This window comes from Rhipicephalus sanguineus, chromosome 1 (genome assembly GCF_013339695.2).
Source record: "Rhipicephalus sanguineus isolate Rsan-2018 chromosome 1, BIME_Rsan_1.4, whole genome shotgun sequence".
NCBI classification, from domain to species: Eukaryota; Metazoa; Arthropoda; class Arachnida; order Ixodida; family Ixodidae; genus Rhipicephalus; species Rhipicephalus sanguineus.
In genome coordinates, this window is record NC_051176.1 from 50,804,362 (window position 1) to 50,829,151 (window position 24,790).

At 44.6% G+C, this 24,790-nt stretch overlaps 1 protein-coding gene across 3 annotated transcripts in view; it reads right to left on the bottom strand.

Annotated features, from left to right (window-relative positions):
- Positions 1–3,122: 3,122 nt before the first annotated feature.
- The window catches only part of LOC119391321 (metallophosphoesterase 1), a 61,773-nt gene continuing 40,105 nt past the window's right edge, over positions 3,123–24,790 (bottom strand). The window contains exons 8-9 of one of the 3 annotated variants that reach the window (XM_037659034.2): positions 21,354–21,534; positions 3,123–5,633 (exon numbers count right to left, since the gene is read on the bottom strand). In XM_037659034.2, coding sequence (XP_037514962.1) covers positions 5,431–5,633; positions 21,354–21,534 — 384 coding nt within the window. In that variant the 3' untranslated portion in view covers positions 3,123–5,430. Of the gene's footprint in view, positions 5,634–21,301; positions 21,535–24,790 lie in introns of those variants that run through there. The other 2 variants (XM_037659013.2, XM_049414359.1) reach the window with 2 other exon arrangements.

The window sequence follows — 24,790 nt, forward strand, 5'->3', positions numbered from 1 at the left end:
TTCTTCCATCTGTGCTTGATGAGTGCAACTTCCCATGCATATGCACGACTATTTGCTCCAATCGTTGATTTACACATCAATATAGCTTTGGCTACACTACTTAAATTGTAGACACCAGGGATTCCCAAACATCTGCCCTACAGTAGCCCAACCACTTTTTGAAAAGTGCCAGAGAGCACAAGTCTCTTCCTCCCTGGAACACAAGTGCTTGGACCTCCTATGAATGCTCAAAATAATTAAACGAAAGCATAAAGAGCCCTCGCATTACTGCAAAGGGTGAACCTAGTTCATTAACCAAACAGTCCCTGAACAGTTGTAAGTGGCAAAACTGGGAAGTCAAGTCTACTGCTATATACACTGCTAGCTTCAGCACCAGGTATGCAAAGTATTTAAGGACACTGTTTCAAATTCTTATACACATTATCATATTCACAGCATCTGTCCATGTGCTTCATTTTTGCCAACCCCTCTGTCACCTATCCAGCACACTTATTCAAGGGTATGATCTTTCAGTCCAACACAAGGGGGCGAGTCCTTTCACTGTTTTTGAATACATATTATAGTGGAACAAAACAGGGGCACAGAAAGTTGCACACAGGATGACTTCCTGTGTCCCTGTTTTGTTCCGCTATAACACGTATTGAAGTCAAAACCAACTAGCCCAAATTTCAGCTTTAACTGTAACCCTTTCACTGTCCTAGTCACCTTCCATGCAAACAGCTACTTGGGGATAGCCACTTTCTTGAATGTCACCACGCCCTTCCTTTTTGGTGCGAGATAACGGCTGATGACCACCCATAATGCGAGACAAAGAGGAATAAGCACAGCTAGCAGTCAGACACCTGTTGGGGAGCAGGGTTCCTCCAGCAAAGTGGGCAACACGATGAGTGAGAACCCTGAAAGGCCAATCATGGCTCTTGCGAAGCAGCTTCAATTGAGCACCAGATTTCCTTACTCCCACGGGGCCTACATGACATAAAAGTGGCCGGCTGTAAATTTCAAAGCCACCACATCACCCTTAATCTGGTGTCCTAAGTTTCCAATATAAACCTGCCATGCTACTATGTATGGGCAGTGTCATAGCAAGGGATACCAATAAGTAGCCACACAGTGCCAGAAACTTGATAACAGCTGCACTGCCTAACATGCACGCACTAAATCATCCAAGGATGCAGCCTTTATTGAAGTAAAATGCAGTATAATATAGGCTGGAGGTGCTTTTATTCAACAGCCTCAGATAACGGCTAAGATGAGCCCACCCACTCTAGATCAGACATGAGAGGTGTTGAGGGAGCTGCTACATGTACTGACCGATGCAGAAAGAATCCAAAAATACTGACTGCCGAATCAATTGCTGTCTCAAAACCCAGTTTGGGAATCCCTGGTGTATGTAAGTAAAAGTCTGTTGACAAGGCATTTCCCATGCGTTCTCAGAAAGACTAGTCTTGCTGACATAAAGGACATGCAGGTGTGAGAATAACGAAGGTGTGCAACAATGGGTGTGAGAAGAAAACAAAGCGACGAACCAAAGCTTAAATAACAAGCGAAGAAAACAGCATTAAAGGGGCCCTCCAAATCGAATTAAACCACTGCTTTCTTTTGTTATGTGCCTGTACAGTGTGGCTTGTTGTGGCGCTTCTGACATTTAATTCAGTACCAAAATAGTAGTGCTCATTGCTGCAATGAGACTATGAGACCAAGGCGCTAGTGCTGATTGCATCACCACAGAGTGGCAACAGAAGGGCTTTGGAATCAACTTGGTTGCAAGGCAGGCAAAAATGAGGACACAGAAAAAAAAAAGCACATATAATGCATACAACGCAATGTGCCTCTTTTCTGTGTGTCCTCATAAATTTTTACATGTGCTACAACAGAATAGAACATGCCATACCAACAAGGCCATTTAGCCACCCTGAAATTTGGAGGTTATATGAGCAAGAACCAAGGAATCATTATGAAGCACACAGTAGCGGGCGACGCCAAATTGATTTTGGGATTTTTTGATGTGCACCTAAATTGAAGCGCATGGGTGTTTTTGCATTTTGTCCGCATCAAAATGCTGCTGGTGTGACCGGAAATCGAACCCACAACCTTGTGCTTAGCAGCGTAATGCCACAGCTATTAGGGCAAGTATGATTAATGAAACCAGAGTATGCCTTTTTTAAAGGGACCGACAACTGGCCAGAACGGGTGATTAGATCCGAGTGGAAATGAAAAGGCCGTGAATTATAGTGACAGATTCCAGAATACTTTTCGCGATCTGAGTAGGATTTATATTTTTAAATCGCGTTTAAAAGTAACAAAAACCGGTATGTCGCGCAGCCTAGCGCGAGCGCCATGAACTAGACGTATGCAGTCTTAAGCACTTTGTTGTACGTAGTCCAATGCTTTTACACGCACCAGAACGAGGGCTGAAATTTTGAATATGTATGTTATTGTCAAATCCCGTTTGTTCCTAAGGTAAAAGAAGTAAACCATGAGATGTGGCGCTGCTTTCGTGGCTTCCAGTGAAACGGAGGCTGCGGCGCATGCGCGAGGCGTCCGGCGGCGTTTCCCGCGTAGCTCGACTCTCGTCGTATCGGACTTTTGAGGAGTAGCACGCGAGTTTGCGCTGCTGCTCACAAAATGCCATCGACTTACTGTTCTGTGGAGGATTGCTACCACTTCATGAACAACACTGCTCGTGTATCCTACCACTTGTTTCGTTTTCGAAGGCTTAGCTTGGCTTGGATTGACTAAAATGTGATAAAGCGACCTGTGTACGGCCAAAGTACTTCTACAAGAAGCCCCAGAAAAACGCTATAACTATTGTAAAATAATTTAATAGGCTAGAAAGCAGTAGTCGCGGCGCCGCAGGCTTTGCAAACGTAACATTGCCTTTTTATACTTAGGGCATATTTTGTCACCGCTGCTGGCGTATAATCGCTATCGCGCTCACCTCTCACTGTTTGCAGCATGTGATATTAAGACTGCATAATCGCTGCAGATCGAAAAACTCTGATTACAAATGTTTTACGGCGTTCTCCGCGTTACCACTCCGTGATTAGAAGCCCTGACCGGTAAGCTTCCCGTTGCACTCAAGAAAACGGGTACCGCAAAAGTTGGTTGTCGGTCCCTTTAACATTTGCAATCAGTTTCTGTGCATTAAATCATGATCTGCTTTCTTTCTTTCATGTTCTTAAAATTATTTTATGCATGTGAAAAAAAAAACAACACAGTGGCATTATCCAAAGCGCTATAGAGACAATGACTACATTACTACTCAAGTGCTTCTCTTGCAAATGTCCTTTACATGTACGTGATAGCAGCTTGGTGTTGGTCGCAGCAGTTCTCAATGGGCGAAGTTCAAGTTGCAAACTACCTTTTGTTTGTGTTTTAAGCTGTAGAAGAATATGAAGACGGGACAAGTCAGAAACTATCCAAACTAGTAATAATGATGAACGAGTCCTGTCTTCTTTCATTGTTATTACTGTGTGCTGTTTAATAATAAACTGAGCTCTAAAATTTTGCTCTCAAGTAACTGTCCCAGCTATGTAAACCAATTTCAACCATTCTTTTTGCATTTGTCTTCACCTAATATAGAAATATTACTTCAGCCATAATTAGCGCAACCTTAGAAAATGGGCCCTTTAAGAAGAAGCTGGTATACCAGGTGTCAAGCACTAAAAAAAGAGTTCAATAGCATTAGCTTAGAACATACAAGAAATTCGTACTAATCATACTGGCAGGAGTTAAGCATACCAGTTTGAATGTTCGATGGTGATATATTCATGATTTTCAGTCAGGTCTATGACAAGTGAATAGACGAGATAAACTATGCTAAGGTCGTTGCAGGTCGTTCAGGCATGTCAGGTCACAATGTCAAGTGCATGTGCCAGTTCATACAAGTAAGCATTCAAGTATATCGAGGTTTCAGAACAAATCAATGCCACCCTACTATGCTACAGGAAAATGACATTCGGAAAAGAACTAAAACATTCTCACAATACATAGAAAAATTTTAGAGGGACACTCAAGGGAGACACTTAATAAATGCAGACTTTGAATAGCATTTTTAAAAGTCTTGCAAACTTCCTTTTTCTTGACAGCACATGATTTAGTGAAGGAGAACATTGTGACTAAAGGTGCCTCATTCTCCAACAATCCAAACTGGCATGCAACAAACTGGGCTGCATAGGTCAGTGCGCATCATTTTCTGCTGTTCACCACTGGCCAGTGAATCAATGGTGCTAAGATGACAGGCATACTGACAGAGCAGGCATACCGATATGCCACCGATAAGGTTGGGCTGGGCTGGGCTGCAGGTATGGCACAGTGGGCAGGGCCCACCTTCTGCAAGTGTCAGGCCCGTGCAGTGCAGGGCAGTGAAAATTGAGGCTTGTGCACATCTCTAGCTGGTACCATGTTTTCACAGTGGCGTTACCAATCCTGTTCTGCATTTCAGTCAATTTCTCACAAAAGCTCTGTTACTGGCATAGTTTGGACATTGTGGGGCATCAGGCTACCACTTTTTCCCAAACTACTGTTTGCCTTTAGTATTTCTCTGCATGGGAAATATAACAATGCTGCAGTTTTGTGGCCTCCCTACTTGTGGGAATTATATAGATCAGGTGCATATACTTCCAGCAGTGAAGAAATGGATGAGGCTGGAAGCAGCAACTTGTGCAGCCATACATCTCTAAAAAACAAACCAACCAACAAAAAAACTTTAGATTAAATATGCGGCTTTACAAGCCAAAACCACAATAAGAGATGCGATTATGAGGCATGCCATAGTGGGGTACTCGAGATTAATTTTGACCACCTGGAGTTCTTCAACATGCAGCTAAATATAAGTACATGGGTGTTTTTGCATTATGACCTCATCGAAATGCAGTCACTATGGCCGGATTACCGTTTCAATCTCAATCTTAGCAGTGTGAGATAGAAAAAAAATACAGGAAATCACAGCTTGAAATGCCTTTAACAGAAGGCACACACCAGGCACATAGCCAAGGTTTTCTTCTGGATTAAAAGCTTACTGATCAACTGACTTGTGGGTCTTAAAAAGTCACAAAGTGATGCAGTGGCTATGACCGATGCCTATGAGAAATACTCGGTGTAAAATCTGCAGATTAATTTTGACCACTAGGGGTTCTTCTCAACAGGCAGCCCCAATCTCGACACACGAGCACTTCTGCATTTTCCTCCAACTGGAATGCAGCCATGATGACCCGAAACAAATGGGAAACCTTGTGGTCAGCAGCACAATGCTGCAGCCACACTGCAGTGGGGCTGGGGTGGATGTGGCTAGGGAGGTATGTGTTAGTCTATCACATTAAAAGGACTCATTACTAGCTCCTCAGTGCAGCCAACTATGGGGGCCATTTTGCCTGTGGCCACCCCCTGGCTATGTGACTGGCAAGCACACACACACACGCATGTGCGCCATCAACGGAGAAGTGGCAGAAGACTGCCACCATAGAACCGCGAAGGCTTCCCTGGGCAGAACTGGCACCATACGGAGACGCACAGCTGCCAAACAACAGGAAGGCAGAGGACGGTACAGACAAACAGCACAACCAGGTAGCCAGCCAGGTAGAGCAGCCGGTCCGGGGACCACAGCACGCCATACGTCAGCACGCGATCAGGATCTGCCATTGAACGGGCAAGTGGGACAAGGCTTAATAAGTTAATGCAATCGTGCCTAGCTGTGAAGTTCTCAGCTCGTGTGCATTGCCTAGTCCCAATCAAAATCACTGGCATAGGTTCTGAACTACAACCTTAACTATACTTTGTTTCATGCTTAGCAGGCACCACTGCAGAAGCTACACAAGGAGTGCCATAACGGAAATCTATCATTTCACACATTATATATTACACTGGTTTGTGACCTGCAAAACCACTTACGGGCTTATTACGCTACTACAAGTATAGCTCAAGGAGCTAATGTTTTCAGGTATGATGTCCACTACATTATGGTCACAAGACCAGGCAGTACAATGTGGAGGTTATGCAAAACAAATGTTGCTGTCCTCAATCCATGGTGAATAGGCTCAGGTCTGTCCCATCTAGGTAATAATTTCTTGTATTGTGATCGAAATATGTGTTTTTATATTATACCAAATTACATAACACATTTCAACTTTTTGCTTTTGAATGCAACACACTATGTTTCAGTTGGAAACGCAGGATTCTGTAAAGATTATCAAGCATACGAGACAGCACATGTATATACAGCACAAGAAGGCAAACAGAGCACAATGCTCAGGAGATACCGGGTGAATGCATCAGTGTTGAAGGGACACTAAAGAGAAACAGCAAGTTGCTTGAAAAAATATTCACTATAGAAGAACACGAAAGTCAAAATTCAATTTCTGAAATTTCGCAACAAAACCCCAGCACCAGTGTTCAAGTGAGATGTCACTGATGTTCAATTATTTTTCATGTTTGAACCATTGTGGTTCAATAAAGGTTCAAGAAACTCACTCTTTGGTTCTTCTGCAGGGTTTATCGTTATTGACTGCAAATAAGTTAGGCTTGGGAACAGACCAACAAAATCCACATCAATGTGATCCGGTACCGAAACTTGAAGGCAGCACTGCCACCTGTATAATTATGGTGCTGCGTCTTTTCTGATTTACAAAGCCAATGTTCACACTAAGAGTGTTTTTTTCTATTGCAGAATAAATTTTTACAACATAGAGCCATAATATTTTTTGTTACACAAGTGTACAACGGCTTGCAGAATGTGGCAGCCTGGCATTTAGTAAGTGCATTCTGTTTCTTAATTGAAGGACGATTGTGCTTCAATTGGTTTTTTGAATGATACTTTCACAAAAACCGCACGCCTCTGAAGTTTGGCCTTGACAGAGTACTAGAGAATCTCGGGCAACAGCTTCGCCTGTGCTTTTTCTAGCCTGTCTACCTGCGTTGTACATTTGAGTATCTCTTTAAGAGCCCTGTTAGGGTCACAGCTGCACACATACATGGAAGTGGAAACAGTCCTAAATGATAGATCATGGATTTACAATCACAATGGCAAGTGACCAAATGTTTGAAGAAATGTGCATTTCTAGGATGGAGGCAATGCCTTGTTCCTTATTCCTCAAAGAATCGCCATGAAACACTCACCCCCTAGCCTCTCCTGTAAGCATGCGATTCTGTTACATGCGAGTGCTTGCAAATCCCCAATGCTGCCACATGTGTATGACTATTTCTGTGAGATGCATGAGAACTGATTGTATCTCATTAGTAATTGAACAACTACGGCAAGTTTCTCCTAGTTTATCTGATGGGGGCGAAACCACAGAGATTTGCTGTGGGTGCTTGCACAACATGCCGCACTTTCACCATGGTTACAGAATTTGCCTCATTTTCTATTCACCTTGTTCTCTTGCCATTAATTCAAACAATACTCGGAGGCTGCCTCACAGCTATTTTTGCTGAGATTGGCCATGTCGCACGACACATGATAAGAATAGAAAGCGAGCTATAACATTACAATAACACATGCTCCGACTGTATCAAACCTACGAAAACATCAAGAGAAACGACCACCACACATCACACTGAATATGCATAGAATATTTTCTCATTTCTAAGTCAACATGGAATATGAATTTCATGTAAAGTCCATTCGGTTAGTAATAATAATAAAAAAAAGCCTGTATATCATGGCATACACACGTAAAACTGCTTACATGAACATGTCATGATAACAGAGCACCTTGCAAAAGGTCAACTGCTTTCAATTATCGGGAGCACCATCACAGTTACAGTGATGCAACAAGAGAACAACATGTTACACTGTTTCACTTTTTTAGTGCACAAACGAACAAGGAAGAAAAGTGACGCAGACACAGCACAGCACTGTGTCCGCGTTGCTTACAGGAAAAGTAGAGGGGGGAGGGGCTTCTTCAGAACAGCACCAAAATTCAAGATGGCACCAGCAAAATTTTCCCGGCAGAAAAAAAAACGGAGTGCATGTGGACTTCCTCACAAGTCTTCTCGCTCTCGTTCATGGCACGGCGCATTACAACGATGGCTCACAAACACAAGAAGCGCAATGGCACTGCAGGAAGTATGGTATGGAAGTGTTTCCGATGATGAGCCAATGCAACAGCTGTGAGCAAAAAAACACACATCTTGGAGGCCTAGCTTTTACGCACTACAATATCATAGGCACCATCTTCAAATACAGATCTCAAAGGCCATTCTTTTGCTCGTGCGACCCTGAAAATAGTCATGGCTGCCTTGTGCTAAGTTTAGGGTGAGATCATTATGTTGGAAAAAAAGATCGAATTTTGATGAAAAATCGCAGATGCAACTGCTTTGAGGTCAGGCTATTAAAGCAGGACTCGATGGGATTCAAGCAGGCCTATGTTGCGTGGGCAAGGTGAATAACCGAGGCGCGAAGCAGGACGGCGGCGCTTTCCCGGAATGGTGTGGAAATTTGAAATTAGCAGTGAAATTGTTAGGGGGGGGTGTGGTCTTGCTTGGAATTCTACGTTATATATACCTGAATGAAACAAATGTTCAACAACATCAAATAATGAATTTTCTCATCAAGTACGAACTAAACAGCAGGGATAACATTCTATCTGTACAAAATTTTAAATATTTGCCCACCATTAATTAAAAGTATTATTATTAATGCAACCTGAAAATTTATTTTTATGATTGGAGGTGTGCTTGAAGAACATGAGTAATCCATCCACAAGCAAATTTTTTTTGTGCTAAATCACAGCTAAATCATAAAATAAACTGCCACGAAATCAGCTCTGAAATGACTGTCACTGTACACAAGCAATATTAAATTTCCAGCTCATGCTGGCGGCTCATATTCTAAATGACAGCTGCTCGTAATGTTTAAAGTGGCTGCTTTTCAATGCGTGTACCGTAAAATGCCGAGCAAGCGCCTCCCCTAAGGTGAAGGATAATCCGACCAGATTTGGAGGGGGGCGCTTGCTCGGTCATGGACCGAAATTCAAGATGGCGGCAGGAGAGCCGCTAAAAACAAAAAATGCCCATCCATGTTTCTCATGAAATGCTTTATTTACTTAGTGTTTTTATTCCCCTTCGTCACTGTTGAAGCATTACAGCAGCGAACGGTTTGACCAATATACGGCCGGCCACATGACAACGAAATTTCATAAACAGCATTAGATATGCATTCAGTGTACTCATTATTGTGGTTCCTTTTACACAAGCGATGCTCGTCTTTAAAAAAAAGTGGCCGCGGGGAAGGACGGGGGGGGGGGGGCTTGCTCGGTCATTGGCGCTTATTCCAGATCTCCTGAAAAAGGGAGCGGGGCGCTTGCTCGGGTGGGGGCGCTTGCTCGGCATTTTACGGTATACATATTTTTGAGCACATGCATGAAACCTTGTTGCAAGTTGCACAACACATTTATACGGAATTTCTTAAAAGTTAAATATACAAGAATGCTTGTGATTAGAAGAACTTGAGTCAGGCCTAGTTGGTGCTTACTGTTTGACATCTTGACCGCGCACAAAAGACGAGGACAGAGTGAGGTACGACGACATGGGCAGTAAACTTTCAACTCGTTTATTCATAGAAAGATGTAGCAATATAAAGGGACTTATGACATGCGCAGAAACCTAGCAGCATTTTCCTCGGGCACAGAAGGGTTTGGTGCCATATGCCTCATCCCAGTCAAAGATTGTTAAAAGGGGAGTTGCTATGCTCTGTTTAGAGTCGGCCCTCAAGAAGTCGTGCGTTCACAAAATGCAGGATGCATTTGACAATCAGATTTCCCATCTCAAGACTGCTGGGTTCCCTGACTCGATGGTGACGCCAGTGGTGGAGACTCTCCTGCAGACAGTGAAAGGTTCAAGGAGTGAGGCAAGGACGAGGACAACCACTTTTTTCTAGAGCTGTGCGAATAGCAAAGTTTTGAGTGCCAAGCGAATTAGAATAATAAAGATTGAGTGCGAATCGAATCGAATAATTTTCGAATAATTTTCGAATATTTCTAACATTTTTCGAATACTTCGAAGTGAAATTACAGAAAAAAGTTGCAGAGAATCCCTAAGTATGTTCTTATGAGATAGCAGCACTAGTGGTGTTTCATCGTTGCCTTATCAAGAATGAGGCAATGTAGAGGCCGAATTCTATTTACGTACATGATTTGGTGCAACCAAAGTGTTGCCGACAACACTTTACACGTGATAGGCAAAGATGCCATTTCCTCAGCCTCTCCTCCTCTTTCAACTTCTGTGGAAACCCAACTGCGGACAAGGGTGTGCTCCCTTCAAGTTCGGAGTTCCAAATCTGCCTCGTAGACGTCGATATATAAGAACATCTGAAATTTTGGATGCTAAAAAGCTTCGGCTTCCGATTTTTCGGACTTCCTGCTCAAATTTCGGATCTAAAACAGCATTAATTGAGTCTCCACCTCTACCACATCTTTCATCTCCATGTTGGAACCAGCGTTTTTCTTGAGTTAATACATTTACGACCGTAGCGGAGCTTGAAAGGCAGCTTTGCCGCAATACCGGGGTGTGATGAGGTGAAGCATATTGAAATTCTAGGGACCACTTCCAATCAGACGTTGACTGTGTCTTGGCAAAGTTCGACCGTAACGGAGCTTGAAAGGCAGCTTTGCCGCAATACAAGGGTGTGATGAGGTGAAGCATATTGAAAATGTAGGGACTAGTTCCAATCGAACGTTGACTGTGTCTTGACAAAGTTCGGCCGCAACGGAGCTTGAAAGGCAACTTTGCCGCAATACCGGGGTGTGATGAGGTGAAGCATATTGAAAATCTAGGGACCACTTCCAATCTGACGTCTCTTGGCAAAGTTCGACCGTAACGGAGCTTGAAAGGCAGCTTTGCCACAATACGAGAATGTAATAAGGTGAAGCATATTGAAAATCTGAAGGGGTCACTTTCAATCTGACGTTGACTGTATTTGTGTTTGGGAAGTTCGAATAGTTCGAATAGCAAAATTCCAGTGCGAATCGAATCGAATAGCAAACACTATTAGAAAAATATTCGAAATTTCGAATATTCGCACACCCCTACTTTTTTCGCAAGACCTGAAGCGGTGCCTCATCTTCATAAGGTTAGCCACAACCTAAGGAAGGTAGCCGGCAGGTACAGTGTCCCTCTTGTTTTTTCGGCGCCTTTCAAGCTGGCGCGGCTCTGCCCCCGTACCTCCAGAGAACCTAAAAGAAGGCACGGCGGTGGTAAGAACCATGCAAGGCCATATGCTAAATGCTCTACAGGAGTTGTGTGCGAGATCCCCCTGACGTACGGCAAGTCCTACATAAGGCAGACGGGGCGTGCCTGAATGATCAAGCCAGGGAACACGAACAAACGTTAAAAGAAGACGATTTGGCACATCTGCCTGTGCACTGTAATGACTGCACCTGTGAACCGCGGTTTCATGAGATCAAGATTCTGGGCAGAAGCCAAGGTCGGACAGCCCGAGAGCTGTTGGAGGCCTATTATATTACAAAAAAAAAGTGGCGACTGTGTAAGCGATACACCCATTAGATTATTTCAATCCGAAATATGTTATTTCGATAAGTTTCTGCCCCGCTAGGCTGATGAGTGAATGTAACGGTTTCTGTGCATGTCATGAGTCCCTATATATTGCTATGTCTTTCTATGAATAAACGAGTTGAGAGTTTACCACCAGTGTCGTCGTACCTCCCTCTGTCCTAGTCTTTTGCGTGCGGTCAAGGTGTCAAATTATGCTTGTGATGACTTCAAAAAGACAAAGTCTTCGCATCACTTTCCAACCTCACTGAAGTTTAGCATGGGCAGGAACTTACGTTCGACTATGAAGGAATATGACATCGATAAAAGAATTAAAATGGCAAGCTGGGTGAGTTGGTACAGTAGAATCTTGTTAATTCGGCACCCGTTAATTCGGAAATTCGGGTAATTTGTCATTCCCACACCCTCCCTTCAAAAATGTTCATAGCTCTATGGCAACAAACATTCGCTAATTCGACGTGAAATTGCATGCGCACTGGTTCATTCGGACTGGAGGCAAGGCAAAGACGGCGAAACTGAAACTGCGTCTCGGAGGCCATAATACTTATCGCATTGCATTTTCTTTGCCACACATGTGCAAACTTATGGTCTCCGAGATGGGCTCTGGCAGCAACGGTGCGCTGTCGATGCCGCTCGCGCAGGCCAAGGAAAACTGCATTTTTTTTTCTCGAAAACTTAATGAAAGGGGACGCAAGGTGGCGTTTTGGAGCACGCATTTCTTTTCATTTGTAATTGAAGGCTAGGATGCAAATTTTTTGCGACCACCCGATGCAAAGGAAAAGCCAGTTTCATCATCATCATCATCATCGGCAGAGAACGGATAACAAAGAAACAAGGCCTCTGACGGATAGCGTGCGGACTTGCAGACAGACGTCGTTCGTGCTTTTTCCCTCCTCTTCGGTGCATTGTTCGGCGTATTGGAAGTGTCGGTGCGCGAGGTGGTGGTCGGGCCATAGTGGTGGTGTGATATATCACCCTGCCGCGATGTCGGAACCAGCGAAACGCGTGAAGGACTTGGCAACTAAAGTGAGGATACTAAAGGCACTCAAAGACGGCGCTTCCAGAGAAGAGGTGATGCGTCAGTCCGACGTAAAAAGAAGCACGTTATCGACATACGTGAAAAACGAGGCTCAAATAATGGAAGCGTTTGAGGGCGAGAAATTTCACGCCAGACGAAAGCGATTGCGCACTGCAGCCCACCCACAACTGGAGGAAGCACTGTTGCAGTGGATCGTTACTGCACGCGAGTCGAAGCTGCCGTTGAGTGGACCACTTATACGCGCAAGCAGAGAGGTACGCTCTACGAATGAACATAGATTCCTTCAAGGCATCGGTGAGGCGGATGAGGCGCCCTCGGTGAGACGGATGTGGCCCGACAAAGACCCGTGCGATGAACTACGCCCGGTGCGTCGTACCGCAAAAGAAGCTGCAGATGCTCTCGTCGTTCTAGAGGAGTTTTGTTACGATGTCACAGGCAATACTCTTGTGCTAGAGAGTTTGTCACATGCCCGCAAACTAGTCCTTGCTGCCCAGCTGTCCACAAAAAAAACAAACAAGCATCACGGACTACTTCTCAAAATAAAGGTGCGCGATAAAGGAATTGAAAATGTGAGTTTTTGTTATGCATTCATTAATTCGAGATTCGGATAATTCGGACATTTTTTTCACTCCCTTGAGATCTAAATTAATAAGGTTTTACTGTAACTGAACAATTTTGAGATGTGGGCAGCGCAACCTGGGCGAAGGTCAGCTGGTTCATTTTCTGTCTTCCATCCTGTTGCACTGTCCCCATTGCAAGACCATTGATAAAATAAGTGTGCAGATATGGGCTGCTTTTTGAAAACTTGAGGGGGAATGCATTTGCAGAAGGTGGCACAGTGCAAGACACCATGTTAAAGTGGAAAGTTTGGCAAGTTGGTACTGGTTCTTGATGCTGAACAGTGCAATTGACAAGGGACGGTTGAACAGGACAGTGTCTGTCCTGTTCTCTTTCCAACTGTCCCTTGTCATTTGCAATGTTCAACATCACGAATGCAAGACACCAGCTGCGACAAAGCTTGAAGAAAAGCTAGGAAACCTATATTCAGACAAATTTCATCCTTGCTGACTATACAGGGGGTGTAGACTGTCCAAAGGAAAGCTTTACCTTGAGATAAAGCTGTCCTCCGTGGAATACAGACTGGTAGCAGACTATAGTATGGAAAGTGCGATACTACATAATTTTTCTTGAGCTGCATCACTCGAAACTTTAACCCAAGAGGATGCATTCTCCGAAAAATAATTTACCCTAAAAGAAGTTAAAGTACAGTTAATGTATCAGCCTTGAGTAACACAGTAGATTGCAGAAAGTGTGATCGAGGTGGCCACTCGGTTCAAGTTGCGGTACCCGTGTCTACACAGCGTTTGTGAGGCCCTTGCACCCATGTACAGTGCACCTAAGAACCAGCAGCTGCGGTCAGACAGAGCTTTTTTTTCCTTTACAGTGGAACGCTTGCATGCATTACACAAAGTTGATGCATGCGAGAACATGCGAGTTGATGCATGCGAGTTGATGCATGTGAAATCTGGGACCCGGCTCAAAAGTATCTTGCAAAAACAATAGAAAAAGTCCAAAACCAGGCAGCCCGTTTCGTCAGCAACAACTACGACCCATTCGCTAGTATGTCAGAAATAAAGGCCACATTAGGCTGGGAAACTCTAAAATCTAGAAGACGGAAACTTCGATTAAAACTTCTGCATAGCATATATTATAACCTAACAGGAATTAATAAGTCTGAATACCTACTAGCACCAACATATCGTTCCACAAGATGCCAACACTCACATAAAATATGAGAATACACATACAAAACCACTACTTTTGCCAACTCCTTCTTTTTAAAAACAATTAGAGACTGGAATGAACTTCCCGAAGGTATAGTGAACTTGAGTGACAACAGTGCTTTTTTCTCATCGTTGTGAAACTGTGACATAGGTATTTCTCTTTTTGTACCTGTTTGTCATGTGCAATATTGTACTAAAATATTTTTTATTTTAATTGTTATATGTTGTTATAATTGAATTTTTCACTATGTTTGGCGTCTTATCGCAGAAATGTTACCAACAATATTGACTTCCTATGTATACCCCCCTGCAGTAATGCCACTACGGCGTTGCAGGAACTATGTAAATAAATAAAATAAAACATGTGATTAGCTGATCTAAAAAAGCGCCATTTCACCACCGAAACGGACATGCATGCAGTGCCCCATCAGTAAAGACCCTAAGACTGATAACAATGCCATCCAGTCAGCTTTTAGTCGTAGTAAAATGCTTTCCCAGGATGTGAGATGCACATTAACACCGTTTTACAATGGTCGCGAATGACAGAAGTTACATTAGTATATATTTTGCAGAAATGTAACAGCTGGCAAATGTGAGCGCCAAACAGAGAAGCTCAGCTTAGAAGCAAGTTACTTAGCCTCAAAGAACTTGGAAGGAAAAAAAAAAACACAGACTGTATCTAACCACCTGCCCCATACCTCTGATGTATACACACACAATGACTCCCTCACCAGCTTCTAAACCGCGACTCCTCCACCACCCCCCCCTCGCCCACCGCCAAATGAAAACTACACAGGCTAACTGCAAAGAATTACGTGCAACATAACTATGCCATAACGAAGCTTTTATGACAATGTTTTATGAATACAGTAGAACCCCGCTGATACGTTTTTGAAGGGACCGTAGGAAATAAACGTAAGAGACGGGAAACGTAAGAGCCGAAAAACAGGAAAAACGGCAAAATATTTAGTGGTACAGAATTTTATTTCAATTCTTACGAGCAGCACGAAAATTGGCGCGCTCAGCCGCGATCTAGTTGATGGATAGAAACGCGGAGCTTAGGACGGCCTTATCCACAGAAATGTAATCAACGTATGTGATTTTTTTAACACCAACAGCTGTAGGCATGAAAGAATTAAGCACACGCAATCACGACCGGCGCGGCGAGTCCGACCGCGAACCGCACGCACGACCATGCGAGCTCCAACCAGCTCGAACTCCTCCCGTTCTCCGATAAATAACGATGATGATGAGTCTACGCCAACGCGATGGCAGAAGTGAATGCCAATCTCGAAGGCCTTGCTTTTGCAAGCAATTACGTCATACACGCCATGTTTGTGCAATGCAAATCTCAGAGGCTATGCTTTTGTCAATGGTAAATGCCAATCTCGAAGGCCTTGCTTTCGCGAGCAGTTACGTCATAGACGCCATCTTTGCAATTTGAATCTCGAAGGCCATGCTTTTGTTTGCATCAATTGAAAGATTCTGTTGCTTGCGCCTCTCATGCGGCTAATATTACGGTCAAACGAGGCCAAGCTGCGTGAAAATGCACCATGGCCACTCTCTTTGGTAGTCACTCGGTCGGCTCCGGGCGCACTTCGCGACGTATCATACGGGAACGGTCCGACAGTTACGACGTAACAGCGGGGTTCCCAATACATTGTATCCTATGGGAGCTATGCCGGGACCAGCGGAAAACGACGTAACAGCCGGGAAAACGCAGCAGTGAGGAACGTAACAGCGGGGTTCTACTGTACTATGATGCAGACGATGGGGACAAAACATGAAAGACAAGATGGTTTTCTCCTAGTTTTTCTGTCAGTGACTTTATACGTAAAAAGGATAGACAAGAGACAGCGAAGGAGGAAGAAAAAAAAAATGTTTTCCTACCATTTAAAAATTTATGCAAACAAGAAAGCAGCCAGAGGAGGCCTGCCCTGGCTGCTTTCTTACTTTCTGTTTTAAAACGAGAAACGACGGACCTTGAACAAGACAACCGCTCTTTCAATAAAAAAGCAAGTGGCTCTTAAAAACAGTTGCCAAAGATAAAGAGGTTAGTTTTATAGCAACAGGTTACTTGTGACAGCATATATAAGAAATTAACTAAGCTACATTATTACCTTATTAATTAAATGTAGACTGAAGAGCAATACTAAATCATTTCAAAGTGGTAATACATTCTCTCAAAAGTACATTATCTACTCGTGTAAAGCTTTCACTTAAAAAAATATATTTTTCTATGACGTGGAGGCCTTACGGAAAGCAGGCTTATGGCTACAAAGTAAAGCCCCGACCCAAACTAAGACTGCTATAAAAATACTGCAAATGCTGGCAGCCAACTATGAAAACATTCCTTCAGTTATCCTTATTTTATTCGCTGCCCTTCTTTGATGAGCTCGACACATAACAAGGTCCTCCCAAATCTGGTTGTCTGAACTGCCTGTACTATAAAGAATCCTGTCGCCTTGAATGGAACTACAATAAATTAAAATAACGTCAAAGCCGGATTTCCCGGAAGCCACATTTTTTTTGGGTATGCCTGATCATTTGGTTGCTTTAGTGGCACCACCAAATACCCATATGGCCCTATATGAAATAGCCTACATGAAGAAGGCACGACAACATCTTGTGTGTCCTGTCAGAATTTTGCGCTGTTTTCTCCCCCTTATAAGCATGAGCCAACTTGCCCAAACCTCAGCCCTAGCCAATGAATAAAGATGCCTTAAGTTTCAGACGCTGATACCCTTCGCCGTTTGATTTTTCGAACTTTCTGTTGTGAAGCTCTATAGTGAAGCTCTTTTGCATCTTTGTCTTCGACCAAATGCTCTGATACACATGACCCGATGCCTTTTCCTGGGCTCCTTCCATCCACTTTCTCTAACGGGGTGCGATTCCCACAATGTAGAAAATTACTTCTGACCGAACTCGTCACGGAGGCCTTTCTCAACTTGGCGGTACTAATCAGAAGTCAATTAAGAGTCTTAAAGTGGAAACCGGAAGTGAACGTAAGACCAGAAGTGCTTACCCAGAAGTTACTTGGTCGACTGGAAGTGGCATAAAGATAGTTAGGTATGACCCGCCATCTCTATGGCTAGTGAGGCTAGGCCAGTGGCACTGTGACCAATTTGGCGAGAACAGCAGCAGCAGTAGTAATAGTAGCCAGGGTAAGGGAAACTCGGGGAGGTTCGCAAAGAAAGCTGTGTTCGAGAACAGAGGTGTCACAAGTTCAATTTCTGTATCTGTCAGAGATCAGTTAGGGCAAGGTATTCAGCAAGGCAAGGCAAGGTGGCAAGGCGGCAGTCACAGTCAGGAAAACCTGAGGAGGTTGACAAAGAAAGCTCTGCTTCACGGAAATGGTGCAGATGTGCCATTATGTCTCACTAACACACGCAAAAAATTTCAATATGTAGATTACAACATGGCACATATGTTCTTACAAATGTTAATTTACAATATATGTATCTATGTTGTAATATTCATTATCTTGCAAGCAGCATATCAAAGCTCATATACATCTCAGTTGAAATAATGAAGAACCCTGAAAACATCCTCCATATAAATATAGATAAAATAAAGAGTCCTTATGCCTGTGCTCCTCATTAGAATCCCCAGTCCTCTTAGCACTGAATTTCATGTTTGCCTCAAATGCACCATTAGAAGCAGTAATCAATGCCAGGACTTAGCTTGCCAATTTTTGTTGTATACTTTGCACCTTGCTCTCAGAATTCTTAAGCCACTCATGTAGGATAAAAGTAATATGCACAGATGGTACTGCAAGCAGCAAACATAAGCAGGAAGTGCAGGGAACGGTACTGGTTTAGGCAAGCACTTGGCTGTACAATAGAACATCTGCAAATGGAAATCATTTAAATGAAAAATCTGCCTTTAATTTGGTTGGTTTTACAATTGGCTGCTGCTACCCTATACATCTTTCTCAGATGTCCTGCAATGGTCCACTGCTAATGGCCTGCAAATAAATACGAAAAAACAACAACAAAAAAACAAAAGTTGTCTTTTTCAGATCCAGAGGCACGGAAATTAATCTGAACCGATCATTACCACTTGAGGGAATACCTGTGGAAATAGTGGAGAAACAAAGTTCTGGGCGTGACTTTTTCCGCTCATATGGCATGGTTGTATCATGTTGAACTATCGATTAAATCATTATTGCGTGCTGCTGGTGTTCTGTCACGATGTAGGCACTCTCTCCCAGAAAAAGCTACAGTGCAGATTTACCATGCTCTGATTTCCTCCCATATAAATTACTGCCTACTTGTCTGGGGCACCACAAGCTTAAGTAACACAAAAACAATTCACTTACTGCAAAAACGAGCACTGCGGTAGGCTGAAAATGTCCCGCACAATAGTTCTACAGGTACATTGTTCTCCCGTAATAAAATGACCAATATGAAACACATGTTTGATTTTTGTCTAATGCATACTTATGCCATTGCAAAGAAACCATTCCGAATGTTTATTAAAGATTTATCTAACATAAGCATGCAATACACTGATTCATGCACCCGAAGCACCAACAGGTGGCTCTATGCTCGTTCACACATGACCTATTCCTCACAGTCTCTTAGATTCACATGACTGCCCCTACTTAATAAATATATAGAGAATGACCCTAGCCTTTTTATGTACAAAAAGAGAAATGCATGAATATTTTCTGACCCTTGTATAATGTCTTTGTATAGTATGCTGTACTAACACTACCAGAATGAAACATCACTCTTTGTATTGTGTTCTTTGTTTTCGTCAAATTTATTTATTATTGTTCATTGTATTTATAAATGTGCATATATAATGATCTCGTTTGTTCTATTGTTCTATTCGTACAACATCCTTTTAATTTCTTAAAATTATTTTTTTCCTGCTATTATTGTACAGTCGAACCTCGTTAATACGTACCCGCTTTAAGCGTACTAACGCTTAAAACGTAGTTGCGACGAATCCCCGGTCGAGTCTCATAGAACCTAATGCATCCGCTGATCGCTTAAGCCGTAGTGCTTCGTCCTACGCCTACCGGTTAGTGCGTACCCTGCATACCGCGATAACTTTTTGTGGCATAAAATTTTGCTGCGCCGCTGAACTTCCGGATGCCATAATATGCCGCCAAAGGTTTTCCGTCTTTTCGAGAAGTGCGTAGATTGGTCGATCACTGATTCCGACTTCCGCGCGATTGTGGCGACGCCTTTGCGGGTAAGCATCGGGAAAGAACGAAGGTGAGGCGGCGGCCACAGACGAACGCGCCAGCATGACTTATCGCCGGCAACCTTATCACAATAGGTATCTTCAGATATCTGCTCGCGGGCACGCGTGCGGCGCAGCACTACTTTAAGCCTACTGCACGCCTTTAATAGGCGACAACCTGCACGCGCTGGGTCGCAGATTTCTCCCACGTCGTTGTGCGGGGTCGTGTTCAAGCGCGCGCCGCTTTGTAAAAACGAAAGCAGCTCGCTGTTGCGGAGTTGAGCGTTGCTGGTCGCGGGCGACGCGAAACCTCTTTGCATTGATGCTATCACGCTAAACGCAAGCATACGTACGGCACAGCAAGCATAGCGCTGCTGTAACCATACTGCACGCTTTTATTGGGCAACCACCCAAACGCGCTTCCTGCCAGGACCGCTAGAGCGTCGCGAAGTGCGCATCGCTTGCAGGAAGTTCGTCATCGCCGCGTTAACCGAACGAGCTACTCGCCGCATCTGAGCACGGTCTGGAGTGAAGTGGTTACGAAGAACACTCCCACGACAAATGCGCGCGTGCGGTACAGCAAGCGGCCCGGCAGTGACGGCGTGAGCCGAGAAGGCGACGCGCTGCACGCAACTAGCCAGGAGACGATCGGCTCCACGCAGCCGTACCGCGTTTCACTGGAACTGCGTCAGTTTTTGTTGAGGAGCAGATCGCGGTACAGACGCGTGCACTTATATCGCGGAAAGCCGACACTCCGTTCTGCCGCTATGTCGGTCACTGCGTATACCGGACCCTGTAATAGTTCCGAAATGCTCCTTGGCGTCGCCACCGTTCGCTATCGGACGGTCTTGCGAGAGTACCAAAATCTTTTCTCCACTTGGCAAAGAGAAAGAAAAGGCTTTGCAATGGGTACTTTAGGCAACATTTGCTGTGGCACTGTATTTCTTTGCTGGCGGCGATGGCGTACGCGAGGAGATGCAAACTTTACTTGGTGTTTAATGCGTACTACCGTTTAGTGCGTAGTTATGCGGCCTTCCCGGCAGGTACGCATTAACGAGGTTCCACTGTACTTTATTTGTTAAAAGCCTGGATTTCAATACTGCTACCAAGTACGTGGGCCCTCAGGCGCTCTCAAGTGGTTTTGTAACCGCTTTTCAATTAAAAAGATTTGATTTTATTAGATCATAAAGATTGTGCAAGTGAACTAAGTTTTTGTTTTCTTATTTTGTAGTGGCAGCTGTGGTGTTAGGATTTTTCCCTTGCTACAGGGGGCCAGGATTGCCCTGAAGGACTTGGCTATAAGGTCAGCTATTGTGCCAGCCAAGAAAAGATGACAAGGAAGAGGGGGACAAGATTAAACCTTTGAGGGTCGAATCTTTTTTTTTTTTTTTCAAATGTGGCCCTCCAGGGTCGATCACATAGTTTGAGATTTAATGACAGGATGGAATACCCACTGCTACAGCAAGGCGTTATGGTGCGCATTGCGTTATCCCCACAAGTGGTTATCAAGAGTACAGTTTAAAGGAGACTAAAAGGCAGCAGTAAAAGCAAGCTGTAACAACTGCACATCTATGCTTCAATTTTGTTTTCCTTATTTTTCACCACCCTGACTAGCATCCTAGGAGAAAAGTACCTGCTGTTTCCAGCATCAGACAGAGCTCATAACTGATCTGATGGGTCTGCTATAGCATCCTTATGCCCTGTTGAAAGATCTGTTGTTTGTACACTAACTCGGCACTACAGCTGCATTAATCACTTAGGAAGAATTGAGAGAAGCCCAAACGAGGGCATGCTTGAGGAGTCCCTTGCTCTCCTAATGAATCACTTGCCGAGGATGGCCGCTCCAAAGCCCACCCAGTGGGTGCCCATGCGATAGGAGCAAGGGGGCAGCCGGAGCTCGTGCAGGCGTCCCGACGACAGGTCCATCCTCAAGGGCCGCCGGTCTGCGCCCAAGCGCAACTCCAGGCGTTCCATGCTGCCAGTGGCCTGCTCCGCCACCAGGTGCACAGACTGCAGCATTTAGAGGAGGCAGACTGTATTACAGCTCGTGGCACATTTTCTGAAATGTGGTTTTGTACCTTTTCCAATTGTGCGAGCAAGTTCAACCTCTCCCAAAGTAGGCACATCTGATGCATATATAGGTAGTTTCTTTTTCTAGACAACAGACTTTCTATAAGAATGTTGTGACAGTAAGGCATCTGTTGTCTTCGCAGACAAACTGTACTCTGTGGGGTTGCACACGCAACCCATTGTCTTCAACGCGGCGGCACCTCGGCTTTGCGCTACGTTTGCACACGCAGTGGCGAGGGGGGTTGCGTGGAAGAGGGCATTGTGCCGCTCCCACAGCCCTTCACGCCCTGCTCCCTGGCTGAAGTCGAGATGCCCCGTTTTCCCTCCTTGCCCTTTTCTGGAGAGACTCCTCTCCAGACCCCAAGGAATGCGCGCCGCTTTCTTGGGGACCGCCCCGTCTTTCGACTCGAGCAGCGGTGACGACCACAGCTGAATCGAGTCGGGAGCCACCCAGCCGCCATCACCCCCTGTGCAACGCCCGGTCTACTGTGAGGTGACTTACTGCCTCAGGGCCGGACTGCGAAGCCACGAGAGGTGAGTCTAGCCTTATCGCTCTAAATCTTGTGTGCTTCCCATTTTGTTGTTGTTTTCACGTTGTCGTGCGTAACTTCTCCGCCGCTTCGTTGTTATCTGTATTTTTGTTGCGTTGGTGGCGCTTTTGGCACAATAAACTGTGTCAGGCAAAGAACTCGTCTCTGTTACCACTGGCCTGAAACACACCGTGGTCGCGACTCAACGCGAACCACGGGTTAGGGGTCCAGCTCTGACTGTTAGGGCTGCTGCGTAGCGCTAGTAGCGAGTAACTACACTCCTCTAGTGCGCGGTGTGATCTAAAGACGGGACAGTTTCGCATGCGCGGATCTGTTTGTTACAAAGTAACCCCTATAACTCTGAGGTGGAAATACTTTGCTGCTGTTACACTGAAAGGACTAATTACGAGAAGCATGTTAAGTAACTATTTAATTACCAATTTGAGCATAGTTGTTGAAATGGAAAAGTTGTAGAGTGTCACAATTTATGGAAGCCCCCCCCCCTTTTTTTTTCTAAAATAGAAAAAGTTGCAGCCCCCTCCCTTGCAAAAAAATCACAAAAAGTCGTGAGGAGCTGGGGTCTCCCCACGTAGACTGTAGGTTGAAATGTACTCAATGACGAGAGGGTGTCAGGTCATCAGCTGCTGTAAGGCGGTAGAAATGATATGGCTGTTGGCAGATAGATCAAAGTGAGGGGTCTCCATATAAGCGGGTTTCAGGCAATCTAAGCTGACAAGGTACTGTCTGTCTGCCATTCTGAAAAGATGTGGCTTGTCTTGGCAATACAGCTGATGACAGGAAAGAGCCTATTGTACGCAGGTGTCAGGGGTGCCTTGACGGTGCCTTGTAAGACGAACACGTGCCTAGCAGATGCAAGGTCAGAATGTAGAAATATGTCACCGTCTCAAGAGCGATGAAGCACTAGCCTGAGGTAGTGGAGGCAGTCCAGACCGTGTTCAAAGTAATGCTGGGGCTCCGAATAGCGAGTCGCTAGAGGTAAAAAAGTCGCTGGGGAGCCATAAGGGAGTGCAAAAGACTAGCTTTTCGAGTGAGCATCAAGGTCCCTGCAGTAAACAGTTCATAAACCTAATAGCACCGAAGGTTGACCCAGTAGTCATGGTTTAGAGCCATGTGAGCAACCTTCAGCTTTGGAGTCACCCAGCCATGCCTTTGGGAAAATTTGAAGCTCAAGATGTGCCCTTCATTCGACTGCTTGGTATGCATAGGCTTTTTTGGCCAAATATGAACGGCGTCCGTTGCCTACAAGTTATTTTATTTTGAAGGCATACAGCATACCAAAGCTCAATGAGACTTTCAGCAAGCTGCGACATCGACACTACTGTGATGTGTTCAGGCCCTCACAGACTGCGTGACGATACGCTAGCAATGATGACATTGACGATCTGAGAGCTTTCATCGTGGCGCAGACTGGCGGCTACGCCTGGCAACGCTTTCTCTCCGATGCCTCATACCCGATCCTTCGTCATGCTTCTTCAAATGATTTGTCATGTGCTCTTCAGAAGGGAGTGTGATAAGTCGGAGCGATGATCTCAATTGCATTACGTGCCAGTATGTCATGGAAACGTCCGCTGCTTATGCCAGTGGCGTTTCAAGTTCCGTAGCAAGGAATGTCTTTGTTGCAGACAGCTCCAAAGGTTGTTTATAAAATCTTCAGCTGCACATGCAATTTACGGCTTCTGTCCATGCGAATGCGTGATAGAGTTAGCACGTTTGCCTTATGCACTCCGAGACTGCTCCTCTTGGGAGTCGGATGGTGACATGGATGAGGCACACCAGCACAGACACCTGGCTGGGGACAAGATGCGAGGAGTGTCGACAGTGTGTTTGTGTGTGCGTGTGGTGAAACAAGGCAAGCCCGGCAGAATGCAACAATCGGCAGACACAAATGGAATTGTGAGCAGTGCAGACCTATTTGACCTTGTAGATGACCATTTGCGTTGAAGTAAATCGTTTGTTGTTATTAGTTATCGGACTGTGCTTATTTTTCGCGCTGGCTTTACTTCAAACTTCTTAAACCGAGTCAGTCTTTCTTTCTTTCTTTCTTTTGAGGGGGCACACTGTTGAAAGTATAATGGGTGTTCGGCAGGCAGGTATGTTGCAAGAATTTCAGCAGGAGAATGTGCCTGGTGTGTCAGATCCTAAGTGATACCGTAGCACCCATGTCATTTCATTCTCTCCCGTACGCGGGGCCCTGATTAAAAGGGGCCTCCGTTAAAGTCACCAACGCTTGAGCGCGTGTGACCCTATGGTGCTCCACTGCGGTGGAGCGCTAGTTTCATATGATTATAGGCGGGCATAGAGAAAGACGCCAAAAGTGGTCATAATTGACGACACTAGCATTTTAACTCTACGATAAGTTAGAACATTTACGATTCAATTTCAGGATTATCAGACACAAAGCTACTAATTAAAGCATAAAGGTCACAAACAAAAATTTTGCTGTCAGATGGTTGATAAGCTGTAGTGTGACAGTGCTCAGTACCCACGTGATGCATAAGGGATGTAAATAAAATGGACTGAAACTGGCATCTATGGTCCATTGTGATAGTGTCAGGACAACCAAAACATGAAGTCCAGGTGGAAATGAAGGCATGGACAGCAGTATCAGCAGTGATGTCAGAAACTGGTACAGCATGAAACCGTTT